Here is a 17,497-nt window from a genome sequence, read left to right on the forward strand (position 1 = left end):
CTGTTAAGTAAATGTCATCGACATAAGATAATGCTTCATCATCATATAGTTGTAGTAATTCTGTTACTCTCGCTGAGAATACCCCCGGGCTGTTCTTGTACCCCTGGGCTAACCGACAGAATTGTTTTTGAGTGCCATTTACTGAGAATGCAGTTAATTATCTGCTCTCTGGTGCTATGTTTTGACAAAAGAATCCATTAGAGATGTCTAAGGTTGTTTTGTATTTTTTGCGCACTATGTTATTCATTAGTGCAGCACTGTGTGAGTTTTGCACTGCAAAAGTTTTGCAACATGTGTTAAGGTGTCGGTAATCCAAAACTAGACGATATGAATTGTCTGGTTTGGAGACCGGAAACAAAGGGTTGTTCATTTGTGAGGTGCAAGTTTCAATCACCCCCTGGTATTCTAGCTGATCTAGTATTTCATTTACCTGTTTTTTAGCTTCTTGCTTAATTGGGTACTGCCTTTGTGCAGTTGGTTGTGATTTTAACTGGATTTTGTGAGGAGGAGAGTCCTCATCCCATCCCACGTGATTTTTATATAAAGCAGGAGCTAGAGCCACTGCCCACTTTCTAGCAAGTGTGTATTTTTTATGAATTGGAATTTGATTTGAGAAGGCAGGCATAATTATTTCTTCTCCATGAGGGCACTCCCTGACAAACTCTGGTGGCCAGTCTTTTTCAGCTAGAAGGATGTCATAGCCCTTGGAGAGATTATCCCAAAATAGTCCCCCTATTTTCCTAGTCTTATCTCCCTCTATACGTAATGTTATTTCGTATATCTTGTGAGGTTTGCTAACCCTGGTGTCTGCAGTTTCCACTTGAAGATATTCATTCGTGTCCACTGTCTCCAGATGATTCATAAGGACTTTGCGAGCTATGCTCACTTCTGCTGCGCTGTCTAGCATTGTCTGAGCCCATTCCCCGTTTTTCAGTTGTGTCCTCAGTATTCTCGGCATTGTTAACTACCTTGATACTGGCTACCTTCTTTTTTGGAAATTGTAATTTCTTTTTTAGTTGAGCAGGTTCCTTGTCTTTGGACTTGGTGTGCTCTTCTCTTTGTTCTGATCGTCCTCTTCTTTCCGATTTCTGCGAGGAAGTCTGAAAAGATTGAGAGGGACGTGTATCAATGTCTTGATATCTATCAGGCTTTTTTATATTATCCCTATTTCTAAGGTTATATCTTTTCCCAGAGGGGTCACTCTGGGGTGACCTGTGTCTTTGGTTCGGAGATTTTTCTCTTCGCCTAGGAGACCTTCCTCGGGACTGGAATTTCTTTTCTTTAGGATTGGATTGTTTATTTCCATCCCAGTTCTTTTTTGGTGAATTATTATTAAAAAATATTTTTTCAGGACTTTCAGTCAGTTGTGGTTTTACTGGAATTCCACCTAAACTATCTCTACCTAGTTCCTCATAGGATTTTTCTATGATTCTGGCAATTTCAGCTGGTTGGTCTGCTATATCTGTCTCTTTTAACCTCTGGCGGATCGCCACGTTTGCTGCTTCTCCTTTTATGTTGGCTAATAGTATAGCCGAGACCTGCTTGAAGTCTTTTAGTAATTTCATACCAAGAGTTAAAGCGGGTTCAGGACCATATTCATCTTGAATTTGTTTTAGCACATCTGGTATTACCGAAATGGATGGAACACCGTGCGTTTTTGTGTAGATGGAAGCAAAGACTGTACCCCAAGTGTCACAGTCCTCAATGTGTGGTGCGATTCCCATTGGAAGACAGATAGTCAGAATCCTGTGTTTTTCTAGCGGGGTGGTGTCAGGAAACACCGCCTCTATTTGGGTAATTTTCTGTGCCAACCAGAATGGTATTTGTTCCCGTTTAGCCGGTACTTTACCTAGGCAAGACTGGATGTTCTGTGGTGTAATTTTATTTGTGTTCCCCTGGTGAGGGGTCAGCTGTGGAAGTTTAATCGCTGGCTGAATTGTTGAAGTCCGCATCACATACTGTACTAATTGTCTATGAATTTTTATTAATTGTTTTAGCTGTGTTAACAGCTCTGCTACAGACATCCCATTGATGTCTGGATGTGGTGTGTATCCGGCTAGGACCGGCCACGTTGCTCCTGGTCTACCTAAAGGACCGAGCCTGGTGATGTGATTATTGTGTTTTAGGGCGCCATCAAATAAGAGCAAATGCTCTTGGAATTTGAGTGGTACTTCCACCTCCTCGAAAGGAGTGTACTCATTAGGAGGTTCCTCTATTTTGTAATAGTGGAAGTACTTTGTTACAGCATTTGCTGCTGGAAAATGTATCCATGAATAGTATACCTCTGTCTGCCGATATTCGTGTGCCTCAATTACGAATATGACTGTGCCACCTCTAGGTGTCAGTCCATTTTCTATAAGTTTTAGGGTTATAGATCTCCTTTTGATGACCGGGATGAGTATTATATCCCCGTCCGCATCTAGTGCTGCAGCATCAGCCGCTGCGAGTTCAGCTGCTAATCTAACTGCCTCTCTTTCTTCTTCATTGTCTGACATTTTACTGTCCTGAAGGTTATTCTGTTTGTTTGCAGATCAGGTTTCTTATGGAAACAAAGATTAGATGCACAATATTTTGGAACTGTTTATCCTTCAACGTTGACTATACCAAGAACCATACATAGGAGTTCCCTCCTGCGAGGTCTGGCGGATATAACCTTTCACCCACTCCAGACGTCTTTGGAGTATTTGGGAAAAGGGGTCTGAGTGAGAAAGCACGACTGAGTTACTCTAAATGTCCTACGTTAGTTTTATCGCCCTTTCCAAACGCGTTGGGCGCCATGTAGTGTAGCTCCTATCATCCCAATAGGCTCTGCGCATTGGAATAATACCTACAGCAGTAAAGGCCTAGGCCAGACGTTAACTAGGTCTACAACTGTCGATACTAGACTTAAAGTTTTGGGTTTGCCAGCTTAGCTCAGAGTTCACTAGAAACTTTCTCGAATGTTCAAGGAGGAATTAACTTCCCTGATTAGACAAGAAGGGATTTAGTTTCTGACAACCATAGAACATGACAACTTTGCTCTCCCCTAATCAAGAGTAAATCTCGAGAGTCGTGTGAACAAAAGGCAATTTATTTTACTCAGTCAGTACGTGCATTCTTAGTCTCATCAGAATGTAGAGAAAAGGAAGAGACGGGCGTGTTCAATAAAAAGGTGTTATTTATTGATCAGTCTCTTTTCTCATACAAGAGAAATGGATCGATATTATTGCAATACTTATAGTTAAGTAAAGTGCATACATTAAAAGCAATAGTATAAAGTAATACTGTAAAAACATTGATATGGTTTCTAAGCCATATGATGTTTTAAAATGAATAAAATATATTACATACACATATACATTTGACTAAACGTACTCAACTGGTGTTTCTAGATACGCCTACCCCGTGTACCTGACCTAAGTCTAATACGTGGGCGGGAATAGAAAGTTACAGTTTAAGTTAAGTTTGTTTTTGCCAAGTGAATAACTAAAGAATTCTCTGTGAGGGGTTATTCAGTTCTGTACCTGGAAGTTAGGATGAATGAGGGATGGTATCTCTCTCTCTGGTCTCGATATTCCAGGCTGCCTGCGAGGGCTACCCAGAAACGCCGGGGCTGGATTTCTCGGCAGGAGAAAGCAGCGCGTCTCTCAGCGCGTCAGGAAGGCGGGGCTGCTGCCAGCGGGGTCTGCTCTGCTCTTGGCTTCGGCAAGTATGGCTGCTCCGTCTCGTCACCACGCGTGTGTTTGCATAGGGCAAGATCGGTAATATTTATACCTTTAAGGTGCCGAGATTGACGTAAGGATGGACATAGATACGTCAATAAGGATGTCATACGACTTGCTCGTTAGCACATTCTTTTACTAAAGTTCTCGGTGAAATCAAAACAATGGCCGCAGGGTTTTGCCCAGGTTGTCATAGGTTTGATTTGTTATGAGAACTCCGTTATGCCTTATCAGGGGCTGGAGGAATATCGCTTGTCTAATTAGATCGCAAGCGTTATGACCTAATCAGATAACACGTTCCTGTGCCGTAGTGTGACTGCGTCAGATAACGGTATCTGCATCATGGGGATTTTCTGCCTCATGGGCTGACTGCTAGTTAACTTGTTAGTTTGTTTAACTAGAATAGGGTCAGGAACAGGGGGATCGATTCAGGACCTATAGGAATACATGACAATGTATTGCGAGAACTAGTATAGTGTGATTTGGTTCTTATATCACTTAATTAATTAATCTATAGTTTTAAGGAAACCTCCATGACGTGAATGCACAAAAAATAATGTATGAGTATCTGCATCTGTAAGATTGCACATTTTTAAATGTGTTTTGTGAATCAAGCATGACTTTGATCCGTGGTATTATCTGTTTTCCTTTGAACCTGTAAAGTTGGAAAGTATGGGTAGCCCCAGTATATCTAGTGAACTTTAGAAACAACAAACAATTCTGAATATCAATCTGTACTCAAGCAGTGTTCAGATCTTTACTTCTTAAAAAAATAGGGTCATAAAACTGTGTTAAATAACAAGTGAGCGCGTGAGGAGCAGTGAAAACATCCTGATGAGAGCACTGATTAGAGAGTCATCTCTCTGGCACAGTAAGGTAGTGTAAAAATGCCGACTGGCAGCACAATTGTATGATCTAAAATCTGAACAGGGTAGCCCAACCAGTGGTGGTGGAACAGATATCAGACTGTTGGTGCAGCCGTCAGTGTTACATCACTGAAGTCATAGGTACTGAGACAAATACCCAAAGAGCAAGTATAGCAAAAGAGCCAACCTGTTTCTGGAGGAGAGTGCCAAACATGTGGTATGTAGCTAGTAGAGCATTTTGGAGTACGCTGTTGCAAATATATTACTAACACATGGCGTGGTAGCACACTGTTAGCTAAAGACAGCACATTTTGCTTTGAAATGACCATAACATTGACACTGACATGTAGTTTTACTGATAAAAGTACATGGTGCTCATACTGTAATGTGTAGAAATTTAGTTTCTGAAAAATATGTATCATGCACAGCCCCAAGTAAAGTGTCTTGATTTGTTTTGATCCTGTTACAATCTCTGATTCCATCACACTTCAGAACTGCAAAAAATGTGCCTCATTGGTACTTTTTTACCTGCTGATATATTTTGAAATAATTGTACAGTTAATTTACAGGTATTTACATTTTATTGCATGTTAGAAAACAAGAGACATACTACAGTCTTTCCTTTCACACTCCCTGTACCACAGCAAAATCAAATAGTTCACTTGAGAAAATCTTCTAACTTTGCAGCCAGAGAAAGATAAGTAAACACCACTCTCCATGTTAAAAGAATAAGCAGCAATTGGTCATAGCCTGACATTTGACCAGTGTATATCAATGCACAGCAGTTGTGACAAGTTACAACCAAATCTAAAGTCTTCTTTAATGCTCATTAAACTTCAGAGGAACTCCACCATGGTTATTTTATGTGGGCTGTAGCCTCGATTCCCCACCACCACCATCACCATTAGTTACAGCACCTTTAAACCTAGCCTTCTCTATTTTACAGGTAAATATATTTATAGAAATGCTGAGCCTACCATTACGCCAAAGCAATCTATTCCTGATTCAAGCTGAGAAATAGAGAATTTGGTATTGACCATGAAGTGTTGAGACAAAAAAACTGTTTTGTTAATGCGCTCTCTCATTAGGTCTCACCTACGTAGCGCGCATGCGCTGCAAAGGAAAAAGACCTTTTGGAATCAATTCACTTTTCACCCTAAAAACGTGCACGCGTTGCATTGCTTTCAATGGCAACGCATGCACGTTTGGCGATTCCCTTGTGGGAGCGAGCTTTGACACCATATGTTTGTAATTAACTTGCAAACACATGGTGCCCCTGGCTCGCTCCTTCAAGGGAAACGCTTTGTTGATTATCGGTTGTACTCCCCTCAACCCTCCCACTTTGTAAACTTGCGGCAGTTCATTTTTTTTTACACGTGCGCGACACTGCAATTGTGTTCCCCATCATTCCTCCTGTTTTCCCCGTGCGATCACAGCAAGTATACAACCTGAGTGAGTTACAGTCACTCTGGAGGCTGTGTCATTTGGCCTTCTGTAAAGCATTAAAACATTTTTCTTTTGCTAATAGCCTCTCAATGTGTGGACTTGCAGATAAGTCGCCTTTCTCCCGCCTCGCTCTTGAAAGTGGCTGTGCCCCAGCAGGCTGGTCACCCGGGTCCATTGCCCACGTGGATGGCTTATGTTATATACTGTAATGCTTATGTGGGCCTTTATTATGGTTTTACAAACGTAATGCATTTCGTTTTGGAGACTTTGTTATAAAGTCAAGTCAAAAACATCTATATTCGATTCATAGAATCATAAAAGAACAAAAAACATTACTTTTGTTACATAAAACCAAGATAAAACATTAATCCTTTAAAATGTTAAAATACAATACATGGGTTTGTTAGTCTTTACAATTAGCGCAATGATATGAGTGTTTACTAAAGTGCAATATACAGAGAACATTTTCATCAAGGTCAGCCTGCAATACACAATTAGGATAATAAAGTGCTTTAGTGCCATTAGTACAATTGAGCAGTTAAAACTTCAACCCTTTTTTCACTTATCATAAAATCAATGGCCGATAAGAATCTATTTTCACCAAAGTCAATAAGCTTCAAATGTAGAGTACAAAGTGCAAAAAACATATTCAGCAAGACCTTCCTACTGTACGCAATTCAAAGGGTAAAGTGCTTTAGTGCCATTAGTATAAGTGAACAGTTAGAACTTCAGCCCTTTCTTTATTCTCATAAAACTGATAACACGGGTCTATCGCCCACGTGGATGGGTTATGTTATATACTGTAATGCCTATGTGGGCCTTTATTACGGTTTTACAAACGTAATGCATTTTGTTTTGGAGACTGTGTTATAAAGCACTCACGCCTCCGCAACCCCAGTGTGCACAAACGCTCTGTGAAAGGTGATATCAGCGCCGCTCAGCCCGGCGCCAATTCATACCTCCCCCTACTGCTGTCTCTTGCACCGTGCCGTGCCTGTGAGCAGCAGCTGGCCACGTTGCCCAATAATGAAGCTGCAGTGTGGTACCTGCTGCCCATTCCACACCTCATTAACTTCCTCACTTGTAACCAAGTACTTTTGGGTGCACCACTGGTTGCGTTGCACCCTTCATACTGCACAAGGCCCGACCCTCGCTAATCACGGAGAGTTGCAAGAATAGCCTTTGCGCAACAAAATCTTTTCAACAAACAGGTGCACACTGCCATCTGCTGATCATAATATGTATTAGTTTGTCTTGCAAAGAAACATATTTCCCCAATAAAAATAGAAGATTATAGAACCGATAATAGTCAATTGCATGCATTTTTTCGATCAACTACGAAGTCATCCCTATAAGTGGCCAGCGCTAGACTTTATCTTATCTTTTTCTTTGTGAGAAGTGCGAATTTCCATCGCTAGGTTTACCAGATTAAACACTCATAAGTCCAGACCAATTGGCTATGGCATAGGCAATAGGCCTGGGGCCTTATAGGGACCTTATAGGGGTCTTATAGGGACCTTATACGTGTCTAGTTATCCAGCATAATATCCTTGGTGCAACAACATCAACTGTAGCATGGCTAAACAATTATAAGGTCCCAAAGGCGAGACCTATTGGCTATGCCAATGCTTGTTACTTTTTCCAACGCTCCTCTATCAAGCCACTCCAAACAACTGCCATAATAACAAATATTTAGTTTGATATGAATTTTGTTTTAAAAGGTTGTGTTTGGCAAATGTATAGGTTTTCCTGGGGGCTGTTGTTTGTCTTGAATAAACACCACCATTGCTGACGGACTGTGTGACTAGGAGTCTGATTGAGGAGGGAGCACAAGCAGCCATTTTAAAATGCAGAACGTTTGTAGACATTGTTAGGTCTCGTCTAGGCAGTGCATATGCCTATTACTGTCAAAGCTTCCACATTAAAGAACAGTAGATGTAGTAACACCCAGGGTAATGTGTTGCATGGCTAAAACGTATAAGGTCCGAAAGGCGAGACCTATTGGCTTTACCAATGCTTGTTTTTATTTAGTTGACCCTTCTTACGAAGGGCATAGGTAGAGATCGAGTTAGAACCAGTCGCTTTTTATATTCACTCATTTGCTCCGATAGCTTAGCTAAACCATGCTCTCTAATGTTTCGTGGAAATAACTCCCAGATTCTGTAACCATTTTCAATTCCCTTCAATCTGGCAAATTTCATGTCATTATTCTGTTTTATATGTTTTAATCTTGTACCGTAAAACACTACCAAAACATACCAATATTTTAATACATGTCAATAATCTGATAAACTTCTAGTCTTTCTTGTTTTCCAATGCATATATACAGTCGGGTTTTGATTCCATTTGGAGTCAAACTGAGGAGACAGGGTGTGAAAAATAAGATGAATTGGGGTGCGCCTCGAGTAATTATCAGTGGCTGAGAATAATTCAAGCATTACATCCATCACTTTTTTGTATACTTTAATGTGTCAGTCTAAGAGGGACCGTTATGCCCAGACGTGAGTCCCGTGCACCATATGTCACTGGAACCAAGCAGTGCTTGGCTGATGAGCCCATAATTAGGGCAAAACTGGTCCTGGGTTGCTTGTGTTCTGGGACAGGGAGGACCTGGCTGGACTGTTCTGATTGGAGCAGGGTCAAGACTGATTGGCATATAGCTGGGTCTAAACTGGCGGTACTCATAGTACGGTTCCATTTATTGTATACTATTGTATATTATGACAATGTACTTTAAAACATATCCAACAGATGAAGGTGTGGCTCTAACTTTATGTTTTTTACCTATCTTGAATCAAATTAGCTGATTGCCATTTGAATTTGAAAACTTTAAATTTGAGCAGGGATTGGCCAGTGGGAAAATCATATTTATCTAAAGAGAAATAATTGGTGAAGAGATTTGAAAAATGATGACTGAGTTATTTAACTAGTAATTATATAATTGAACTAACAGTTTATTAAACACTGGCTTATAAATAGGGGGATATTTGTCATAGGTAATGTAATAAACTATGTTTTTCATCCTAGCAAAGGCTACCCATTTAGACAGGCAGGCTTTGTGAGGGAGAAAAGCTTTGATACACTGAGCCCCCATTTGTCAATTAGTAATAGTGATGAATAGATTATGCACTATGAATAGTAGGTGTAGGATTCAGAAGTAAGTGGGCTGAGAACTAACACCATCATTTCCTTTTTCTAAAGTGCCACTTTTTTTTGCACCAATGCCACTTTGCCAAAGTGAACACAGAGATGGATGTCTGGTGTCCATGGCTTCCTTAACCTGAATCTGGTTGCAAGGATTCACAGAAGGAATACTCCATAGTAAACCAACCACGAATATCGATTGTGGCAAAACCGTGCAGACAGATGTGTTACACTCTACCGGGCTCTGCCCGATTGATGCATCTAGCATAGTGTAAAGAATTGGTTAGGTGACAATGCAGACACAGCAAACACAGCATGTAAAATGAGACATGGAGAATGTTTCTACTCTATGTTTATGTTCTGTCTATTCTGGACTCAGTAACAAGCTGTCCCCTGCCTTTAAAGAGGGACTTTCTGACCTCCTCTGCATTAGCCATATGTGAGTGACCAAATGTCGCCTTAATAACAGTTCAAAGGGACTTCTGATCAGCAAGATACTGGGCGGGGGCAGATTTATGATTGGATGTGTTTACTCTTGCGTCACACAAGGTGCTGCAAGGGCAACACAAGCCATATGTCAGATTTATCAAGACACACAAGCTCACCTTGTGTGACCCATCAGTGGCTTGGTAAATCTGGAGTAACACAAGGCAGTACAAGTTGCTATCTTGCGTTGTTGTGACCTGGGAAGGCATTTTCATGGGTGGAGCATGGGTGTTCCCATGCATCCACCCATGGACTCGGAAGCATTCGCAAATTAACCAATACTTGTGGACCTGGGAATAAGTCAGAATGCTACTCTCTCTTTCCGAGGGGAGGTACAACAAGGAGTAATATCTTTATTTCTCTTAGTTTCTTGCTTCCTCTTTCTAGGTGTGCTGCATCATGCAGCTCACTCAGACAGAGGAAAAAGCCTCAGAGGAGAATATTTGTGTGCAGGAAGGTATTCCTGCCTACAACGCAGGCACTGTTGCAGCATGGTGCAAGGGTGCCTGTGTTGGCACTAGGCAGAAGATTGTACACCAGCTCAGACAGAAAGCAGGAATGTGCCATATCTTGAAGGATATGGTGTATTCCTGCCCTTCCACGCAGTGCAGCACAGCAAGGTGCCTTGCTGCTCTGCATTGCATGAAAAAATTATTTAATCAGGGCCTGGGACTGATGTAGGATTGCTTTCCTTCGAGCTGCAAAAACCTTCTATTGCAGTATATGGTAATGTAATTAGGGTTGCCTTTCATCAATGTAGCACATGCTTTTTGGTTGCACACATCTATTTACCTACAGCACCACCAGCTGTACCAGGCCCGCCTGGCCAATGGCGCAGGGAAAGCAAGCCAAGAAGTCAAAATAACATTTCACTTAATCCTTCTCAAAGCTTACATTCAGCAATAAGGGGCATATTGGCGAGTAGGCTAATAGAAGAGACGATGCTAAGCTTTCCGGCTAGTACTACCCAAAGAGAGAACATTTGAAGAATCCAATGTGATTGAGATGAAAAGGAAATTGAACCTTACTCATAAGCCTAAAGTTAGATTCAATTAAAATGTGCTCAAAATTAATTTTAGAATTGTCTTAAAGTGCAACTGCATGAGAGCCCTTACTATGAGTTTTTTCAGCCATGGCAAGCCCTTAAGATATTCTATTTCTTCATCTATGAGAATTGTTTTACTATCAGTGTAGGTAGTAGAGGCAAACTTCAAAATGAATGCATCAATGCTGATCCAAATGTTCTTAAGTGAGCTTCAGCTAATTTAGAAATTCAATGTCCAATGGAAAAATGGATTTGCTTTCAACATAACTAATACTGTTATAACTTCTTTTGGTTCAATATGCTCGATTTTCAGGTTGGAAGAGCAAAGACTGGGTCCCAAAAATAGTTTCAGATTATATGGTGAACACATTTGACTTCGAGCCACTGGTGACAGGCACTATGCCTCTGGAAAACATCAATGAGGGGTTTGAACTGCTGCGCACTGGCAAAAGGTGAGCCGTAGGTGTTTTAGGACATTTTTTGGCAGGACAGTATAAGATCGCACTAACATTTCTTTGACTTCGAAAAAGTGTGTAAAGTGTGCTTTTTAGGTCTCGCCTGTCAATGCGCATGCGCATTGAGCAGAGCGAGACTATAGGGCTTTAAACAAAGTTTACCTAACTGCGGCGATTTGGTGCTGTGCCCGTGGCTTTTAGGTCAATGCGCAAGCGCATTGACCTAAAATGCGCGTGCACATCACCAAATCGCCGTCTGTTCCCTCAGCCGCACTCCTCCCACACCTTTGAAGTGAAGCTTAGCTTCACTTCAAAGGCCCCGGCTGCTTCACACCCTCATGCCGCTCTCCCCGCTCCGCCCCCTCCCCTGCCCGCCGTGTGCATTTCCCCCCCCCCCCTCCCCACAGCAATGCCCTCCGTCTTGTTTCCTTTCTTGTTTTTCTTTCAGGTGAGATATCTTTTCCATCATTTGCGATAATACAGTTCTCATATGCATTTTTTAATTATTAGCAGCATATACACAGGCGCCCCTTCGGCGCTTTTGCTCTCAACCCTACTATCCTGTCAGCCGCATCTCTATAAGTTACTCGAAGCATGGCCTGACATGTGCACAGCTTATTCCGGCACCACCATCCTGCCAGACGCTTCTGCTTTGTTCGCCCACCGCATGGCCCTATTTGTGCACATTTTACTTTCGTGCATACCCTTACCCGCAGCCTCTCCTTCCCCACTTCTGCCTTTTCGGGTCTCGCGCTCACCGCAGACCCCTTCACATGGCTCACACCCACCTTTTTTTCAGGTTACCATGCCATTCCCCACCTATCCCCCAGTCATTTCCGGGTAGGACGCGTGCACCCAGTGGACTCTCGGCCTTGGCCCGCTTATTCTGCAGCCGCTTCTGCTTTGGTCGCCCACCGCATGGCCCCATTTGTGCACATTCACTTTCGTGCACACCCTTACCTGCAGCCTCTCCTTCCCGACTTCTGCCTTTTCGGGTCTCACACTCACCGCAGACCCCTTCACATGGCTCACACCCACATTTTTTTCAGGTTACCATGCCAGGTTACCTCACTCACCCTCAACCCCTCACCCTCACCCTCACTCACCCTCACTCACCCTCAACCCCTCACCCTCAACCCCTCATCCTCACTCACCCTCACCCTCACTCACCCTCAACCCCTCACCCTCACTCACCCTCAACCCCTCACCCTCACTCACCCTCACTCACCCTCACCCTCACTCACCCTCAACCCCTCACCCTCACTCACCCTCAACCCCTCACCCTCACTCACCCTCACCCTCACCCTCACTCACCCTCACCCTCACTCACCCTCACTCACCCTCACCCTCACTCACCCTCACCCTCATTCACCCTCACCCTCACTCACCCTCACCCTCACTCACCCTCACCCTCACTCACCCCCTCACCCTCACTCACCCTCACTCACCCTCAACCCCTCACCCTCACTCACCCTCAACCCCTCACCCTCACTCACCCTCAACCCCTCACCCTCACTCACCCTCACTCACCCTCACTCACCCTCAACCCCTCACCCTCACTCACCCTCACCTTCACTCACCCTCAACCCCTCACCCTCACTCACCCTCAACCCCTCACCCTCACTCACCCTCAACCCCTCACCCTCACTCACCCTCAACCCCTCACCCTCACTCACCCTCACTCACCCTCCCCCTCACTCACCCTCACCCTCACTCACCCTCACTCACCCTCACTCACCCTCACCCTCACTTACCCTCACCCTCACTCACCCTCACCCTCACTCACCCTCACTCACCCTCACCCACCCTCACCCTCACTCACCCTCACTCACCCTCACTCACCCTCACCCTCACTCACCCTCACCCTCACTCACCCTCAACCCCTCACCCTCACTCACCCTCACTCACCCTCAACCCCTCACCCTCACTCACCCTCAACCCCTCACCCTCACTCACCCTCAACCCCTCACCCTCAACCCCTCACTCACCCTCACTCTCACTCACCCTCACTCACCCTCAACCCCTCACCCTCACTCACCCTCACTCACCCTCACTCACCCTCAACCCCTCACCCTCAACCCCTCACCCTCACTCACCCTCAACCCCTCACCCTCACTCACCCTCACCCTCACTCACCCTCAACCCCTCACTCACCCTCACTCTCCCTCACCCTCACTCACCCTCAACCCCTCACCCTCACCCTCACTCACCCTCAACCCCTCACCCTCACTCACCCTCACCCTCACTCACCCTCAACCCCTCACCCTCACTCACCCTCACCCTCACTCACCCTCAACCCCTCACCCTCACTCACCCTCAACCCCTCACCCTCACTCACCCTCACTCACCCTCAACCCCTCACCCTCAACCCCTCACCCTCACTCACCCTCACCCTCAACCCCTCACCCTCACCCTCACTCACCCTCACTCACCCTCACCCTCACTCACCCTCACTCACCCTCACTCACCCTCACCCTCACTCACCCTCACTCACCCTCACCCTCACTCACCCTCACTCACCCTCACCCTCACTCACCCTCACTCACCCTCACCCTCACTCACCCTCAACCCCTCACCCTCACTCACCCTCAACCCCTCACCCTCACTCACCCTCAACCCCTCACCCTCACCCTCACTCACCCTCAACCACTCACCCTCAACCCCTCACTCACCCTCACTCTCACTCACCCTCAACCCCTCACCCTCACTCACCCTCACCCTCACTCACCCTCACCCTCACTCACCCTCAACCCCTCACCCTCACTCACCCTCACTCACCCTCACCCTCACTCACCCTCAACCCCTCACCCTCACTCACCCTCACTCACCCTCACCCTCAACCCCTCACCCTCACCCTCACTCACCCTCACCCTCACTCACCCTCAACCCCTCACCCTCACTCACCCTCACCCTCACTCACCCTCAACCTCACTCACCCTCACCCTCACTCACCCTCAACCCCTCACCCTCAACCCCTCACCCTCACTCACCCTCACCCTCACTCACCCTCAACCCCTCACCCTCACTCACCCTCAACCCCTCACCCTCACTCACCCTCACAACACATATTGTGTTACAATAGGTGTCACATTTGTGAAAGATAAAACTATTGGCATTGTAAATAAAGCTATTAATTTCGCTATTTTCAAAACAAGCACATAAATAAAAAATGTGTCCTTTACAATACCAATAGCTCAAACTTTCCTAATGCGAGACCTATTGCATTGCTGTGCTTCTCTCCCCTGCTGCACTCTCCTGCTCTCTAGAGATGTGGTCTAACGACCAGAGCTGCCATCTAAGTGACGTAAATACAAAACATGTTGCATTCCAAATGCTATAGGTGTCACATTCGCGAAAGTTATAACTATTGGCATTGTAAATGACAAAGCCATCAATTTAGCAATTTTAAAAACCAACAAATAAATAAAATATGTCATTTACAAGACCAATAACTCCAACTTTTCTAATGCGAGACCTATTGCATTTCCAATGCTTGTTTAATTGGCATTTTATCAAACTGCTTGAGTAGTCACAATTTGCCGCTGTTGTCAGCTTGACGATGATTTACAAAAATGTGTGCTAACCAAAAAAAAAATGAAAAATACTTTATGGCATTTAGCTGTACATCAGAGGGTTAAGTAAACTAAGCTGTCAGCGCTATTGTGTGAAAGTTCACCCTCTCTGTCAATTTTCCGAACTATATGTAAATTGGTCGAATGTATGAGTGGATGTAGGAAAGAAGGTTAGACCACCCCTTCTGAAAGCTTATTGACTGACTGTAAGAATCATTCATTCAAAAAGACTTTATTTCGGTTCACATAACCTTAAAAAGTGCAGTCGCTAAACATAACAATACATTTAAAATTTGCAACGATAACAATGGAAGAAGATACACATCGAGTTAATTTATCATATGAAAAAGTGCAGAAAGCAAGGGTCGGTTCATGGCAGACTATAATGCTCCATAGTCGGGAAGTGCAAAAGTGCTTAATAAATAAATAAATTACCTAAAATCATTTACCTTAAAAACATACTAAAAAGGACGACCTGTACTCTATCAGTCTTTAAACATGATACCTGGGAATCAAAGTTCTCAATACTAGGATCGATAGACAACGACAATCTTGAATTGATCTAATGTGAAACGCGGCCTATTTAAAACTAGCAAACTAGGGAATTATATGTATTGTTCATCTACTGATTAATTAATACAATTCACATCCGGCATAAAAGAAGGCCTAACGACTCCACACTCACGCTTTCAGTTAAGTCCGGCGTGCGCCACATAGAAAATAGGAACCCAGCAACTGAGTACACTATCGGGATACTTCAGTATCCTGAGAGCCTCAGAACAACATCCAGTACCTAGATTCCTACAAATCTGGACCAACCATAGTTTCCTTGCCTTCTGATAGGCGGGACAAATAAATAAAACATGTGGAATAGTCTCTTTGGTAGAATCACACACGGGGCAGTTTGCACTTTGCACATCCCCCCCATCGAAGAGGAAGAGTCCCGTATCTGAACTGGGGGTATAGCTTTTTGGCCGCTGCCGGTTTAATTTAATCTAAAATTGGTTCAAAGCTAAGCCTATCTTTAATTTATAGAAAAGCTGAAGTTAATCTTCCAGTTCGGGGGGAGCTGTGCAGTTGAGATAGTGTGTATTCCTCGTAGTTGCCTTTAATAGTTTCCTAGGGAGACTGGCACAGGTAGTAGCTGGATGATCCCACAGCTCATCCAGTCCTAAATGAACCAGCCACTGCTTAATATGTGCAAACCACGGGAGTCTGACAGCCCCGCGCAGGTTCAATATTCCCATTATTTCCTCTCTATATGATATGAGTTCGGGGGTAACCCAAAGGCGTCGCCAATTGAGTAAGGGTTTCAGAATTATTATATCAGCATTTGCCAAAAGGCCCAGATCTAAACGTAAAGGAATAAGCGGGGTACTCCGAGGGAGATTTGCTAACTGTCTAAGGAAGCTATTCTCTACCTGGGTGAGTTTCTCTTGACTTACATGCCCCCAAAGTTCTGCACCATATAGTGCCCCGCCCCTTGCTTGTACTTTATAAATTTCAATGGCCGGACGCAATAATTTCTGACTAGATTTGCAAAAGACCTTCATGATTTCTCCTGAGGATTGCGTTAGTTTAAGAGTTGATTTTTTAACTTGATCCCCCAACTCCATTGTTTCCGATATTGTTATCCCTAAATAATCGAATGAGATAACACTTTCTAGGGGTTTACCAGATAATATTGGGTTGAATCTTGTACTTTTAGGGCAGTTAAACGCCATAAATTTGGTTTTCTGCAGGTTGATTTCCAAACCCCTTTGACTACAGAAAAATTCAAATTTATCAAGAACCCTCTGGATCCCCATAGGGGAATTTGACACCAGCAAGGTGTCGTCCGCAAACATCATTGCGGATATCGGGCGGGAGGCTAATTTAGGGGCATCAAGATATTTTACTGTTGCTAAATAGTCTATTAAACACACACAGCCTTGGCGTACTCCGCGCTTGATTGGAATAGCTGCGGTAAGATTCCCATCCTTACCTACCTAGTTTGCGCAAAGTTTTCCTAATGTAGGAGCTTATTGAGGTGCATTATATATGTAGGGTCCCCCATATCGTGGAGGACTGTCCAGAGTTTATCTCTAGGGACCAAATCGAAGGCTGACCGGAAGTCAACGAATATTAAATAGAGGCTGCCACCCTCCAGTGACACGGTCTTCCAGTGTAACATCTGGAGCCTGAGGATTTGGTCGATAGTGGAAATTTTTTCCATGAACCCAGCCTGGAGGGGGTTAGTATGTTCTGTTCCTCCATCCAGGATTGGAGTCTAAGGAGCACCACGCGCGCAAAAACCTTTTGTGAGATGTCAATCAAGCTAATTGGCCTGTAGTTATTTGGCAGAAGTGGGGAGCCTTTTTTATAAATCGGAATTATTTCGGCTCCTGCCCAACTCCGGGGGATCTTCATACCCTGTAATATCGCATTAAAAAGGACCTAGAAGTATGGCGCCCACACAGAGGGTTCGTTACGAAAAATGTCCCCTGGAATTTTATCCAAGCCCGGGGCTTTCCCGGGAGCTATTTTTGCTAGAGCTCCCTTAATTTCATTTAAACTTATGATTACATTGCATGGGGTCTCATTTGCTACTTTGTGATCTTTTAGGTCAGGGGGAAGATCAACCCCCATTGGGCAGCCATCGTCTGAGGCATCAACCACTACTCCTTCTTTAGAGTAGAGGGATTGGAAGTGTTCCCTCCATACTTCCTCTCCCAGGTTAGGGTCTGCCGGAGATCTAGGACCAGAGCTATCCAAATTGACTACTCTCCAGAATGATCTCATG

General features: G+C 44.1%; 1 protein-coding gene across 1 annotated transcript in view; it reads left to right on the top strand.

The window, feature by feature from the left end:
• LOC144819620 (alcohol dehydrogenase 1-like) overlaps positions 1-17,497 on the top strand; it is a 177,192-nt gene that overhangs the window by 148,832 nt on the left and 10,863 nt on the right. Inside the window, exon 8 of the mRNA XM_078677439.1 lies at positions 11,002-11,140. Within this exon, the coding sequence (XP_078533565.1) occupies positions 11,002-11,140 (139 nt within the window). The remainder of the gene's footprint in view (positions 1-11,001; positions 11,141-17,497) is intronic.

The sequence above is a fragment of the Lissotriton helveticus genome, chromosome 2_1 (genome assembly GCF_964261635.1).
Source record: "Lissotriton helveticus chromosome 2_1, aLisHel1.1, whole genome shotgun sequence".
Classification (NCBI taxonomy): Eukaryota; Metazoa; Chordata; class Amphibia; order Caudata; family Salamandridae; genus Lissotriton; species Lissotriton helveticus.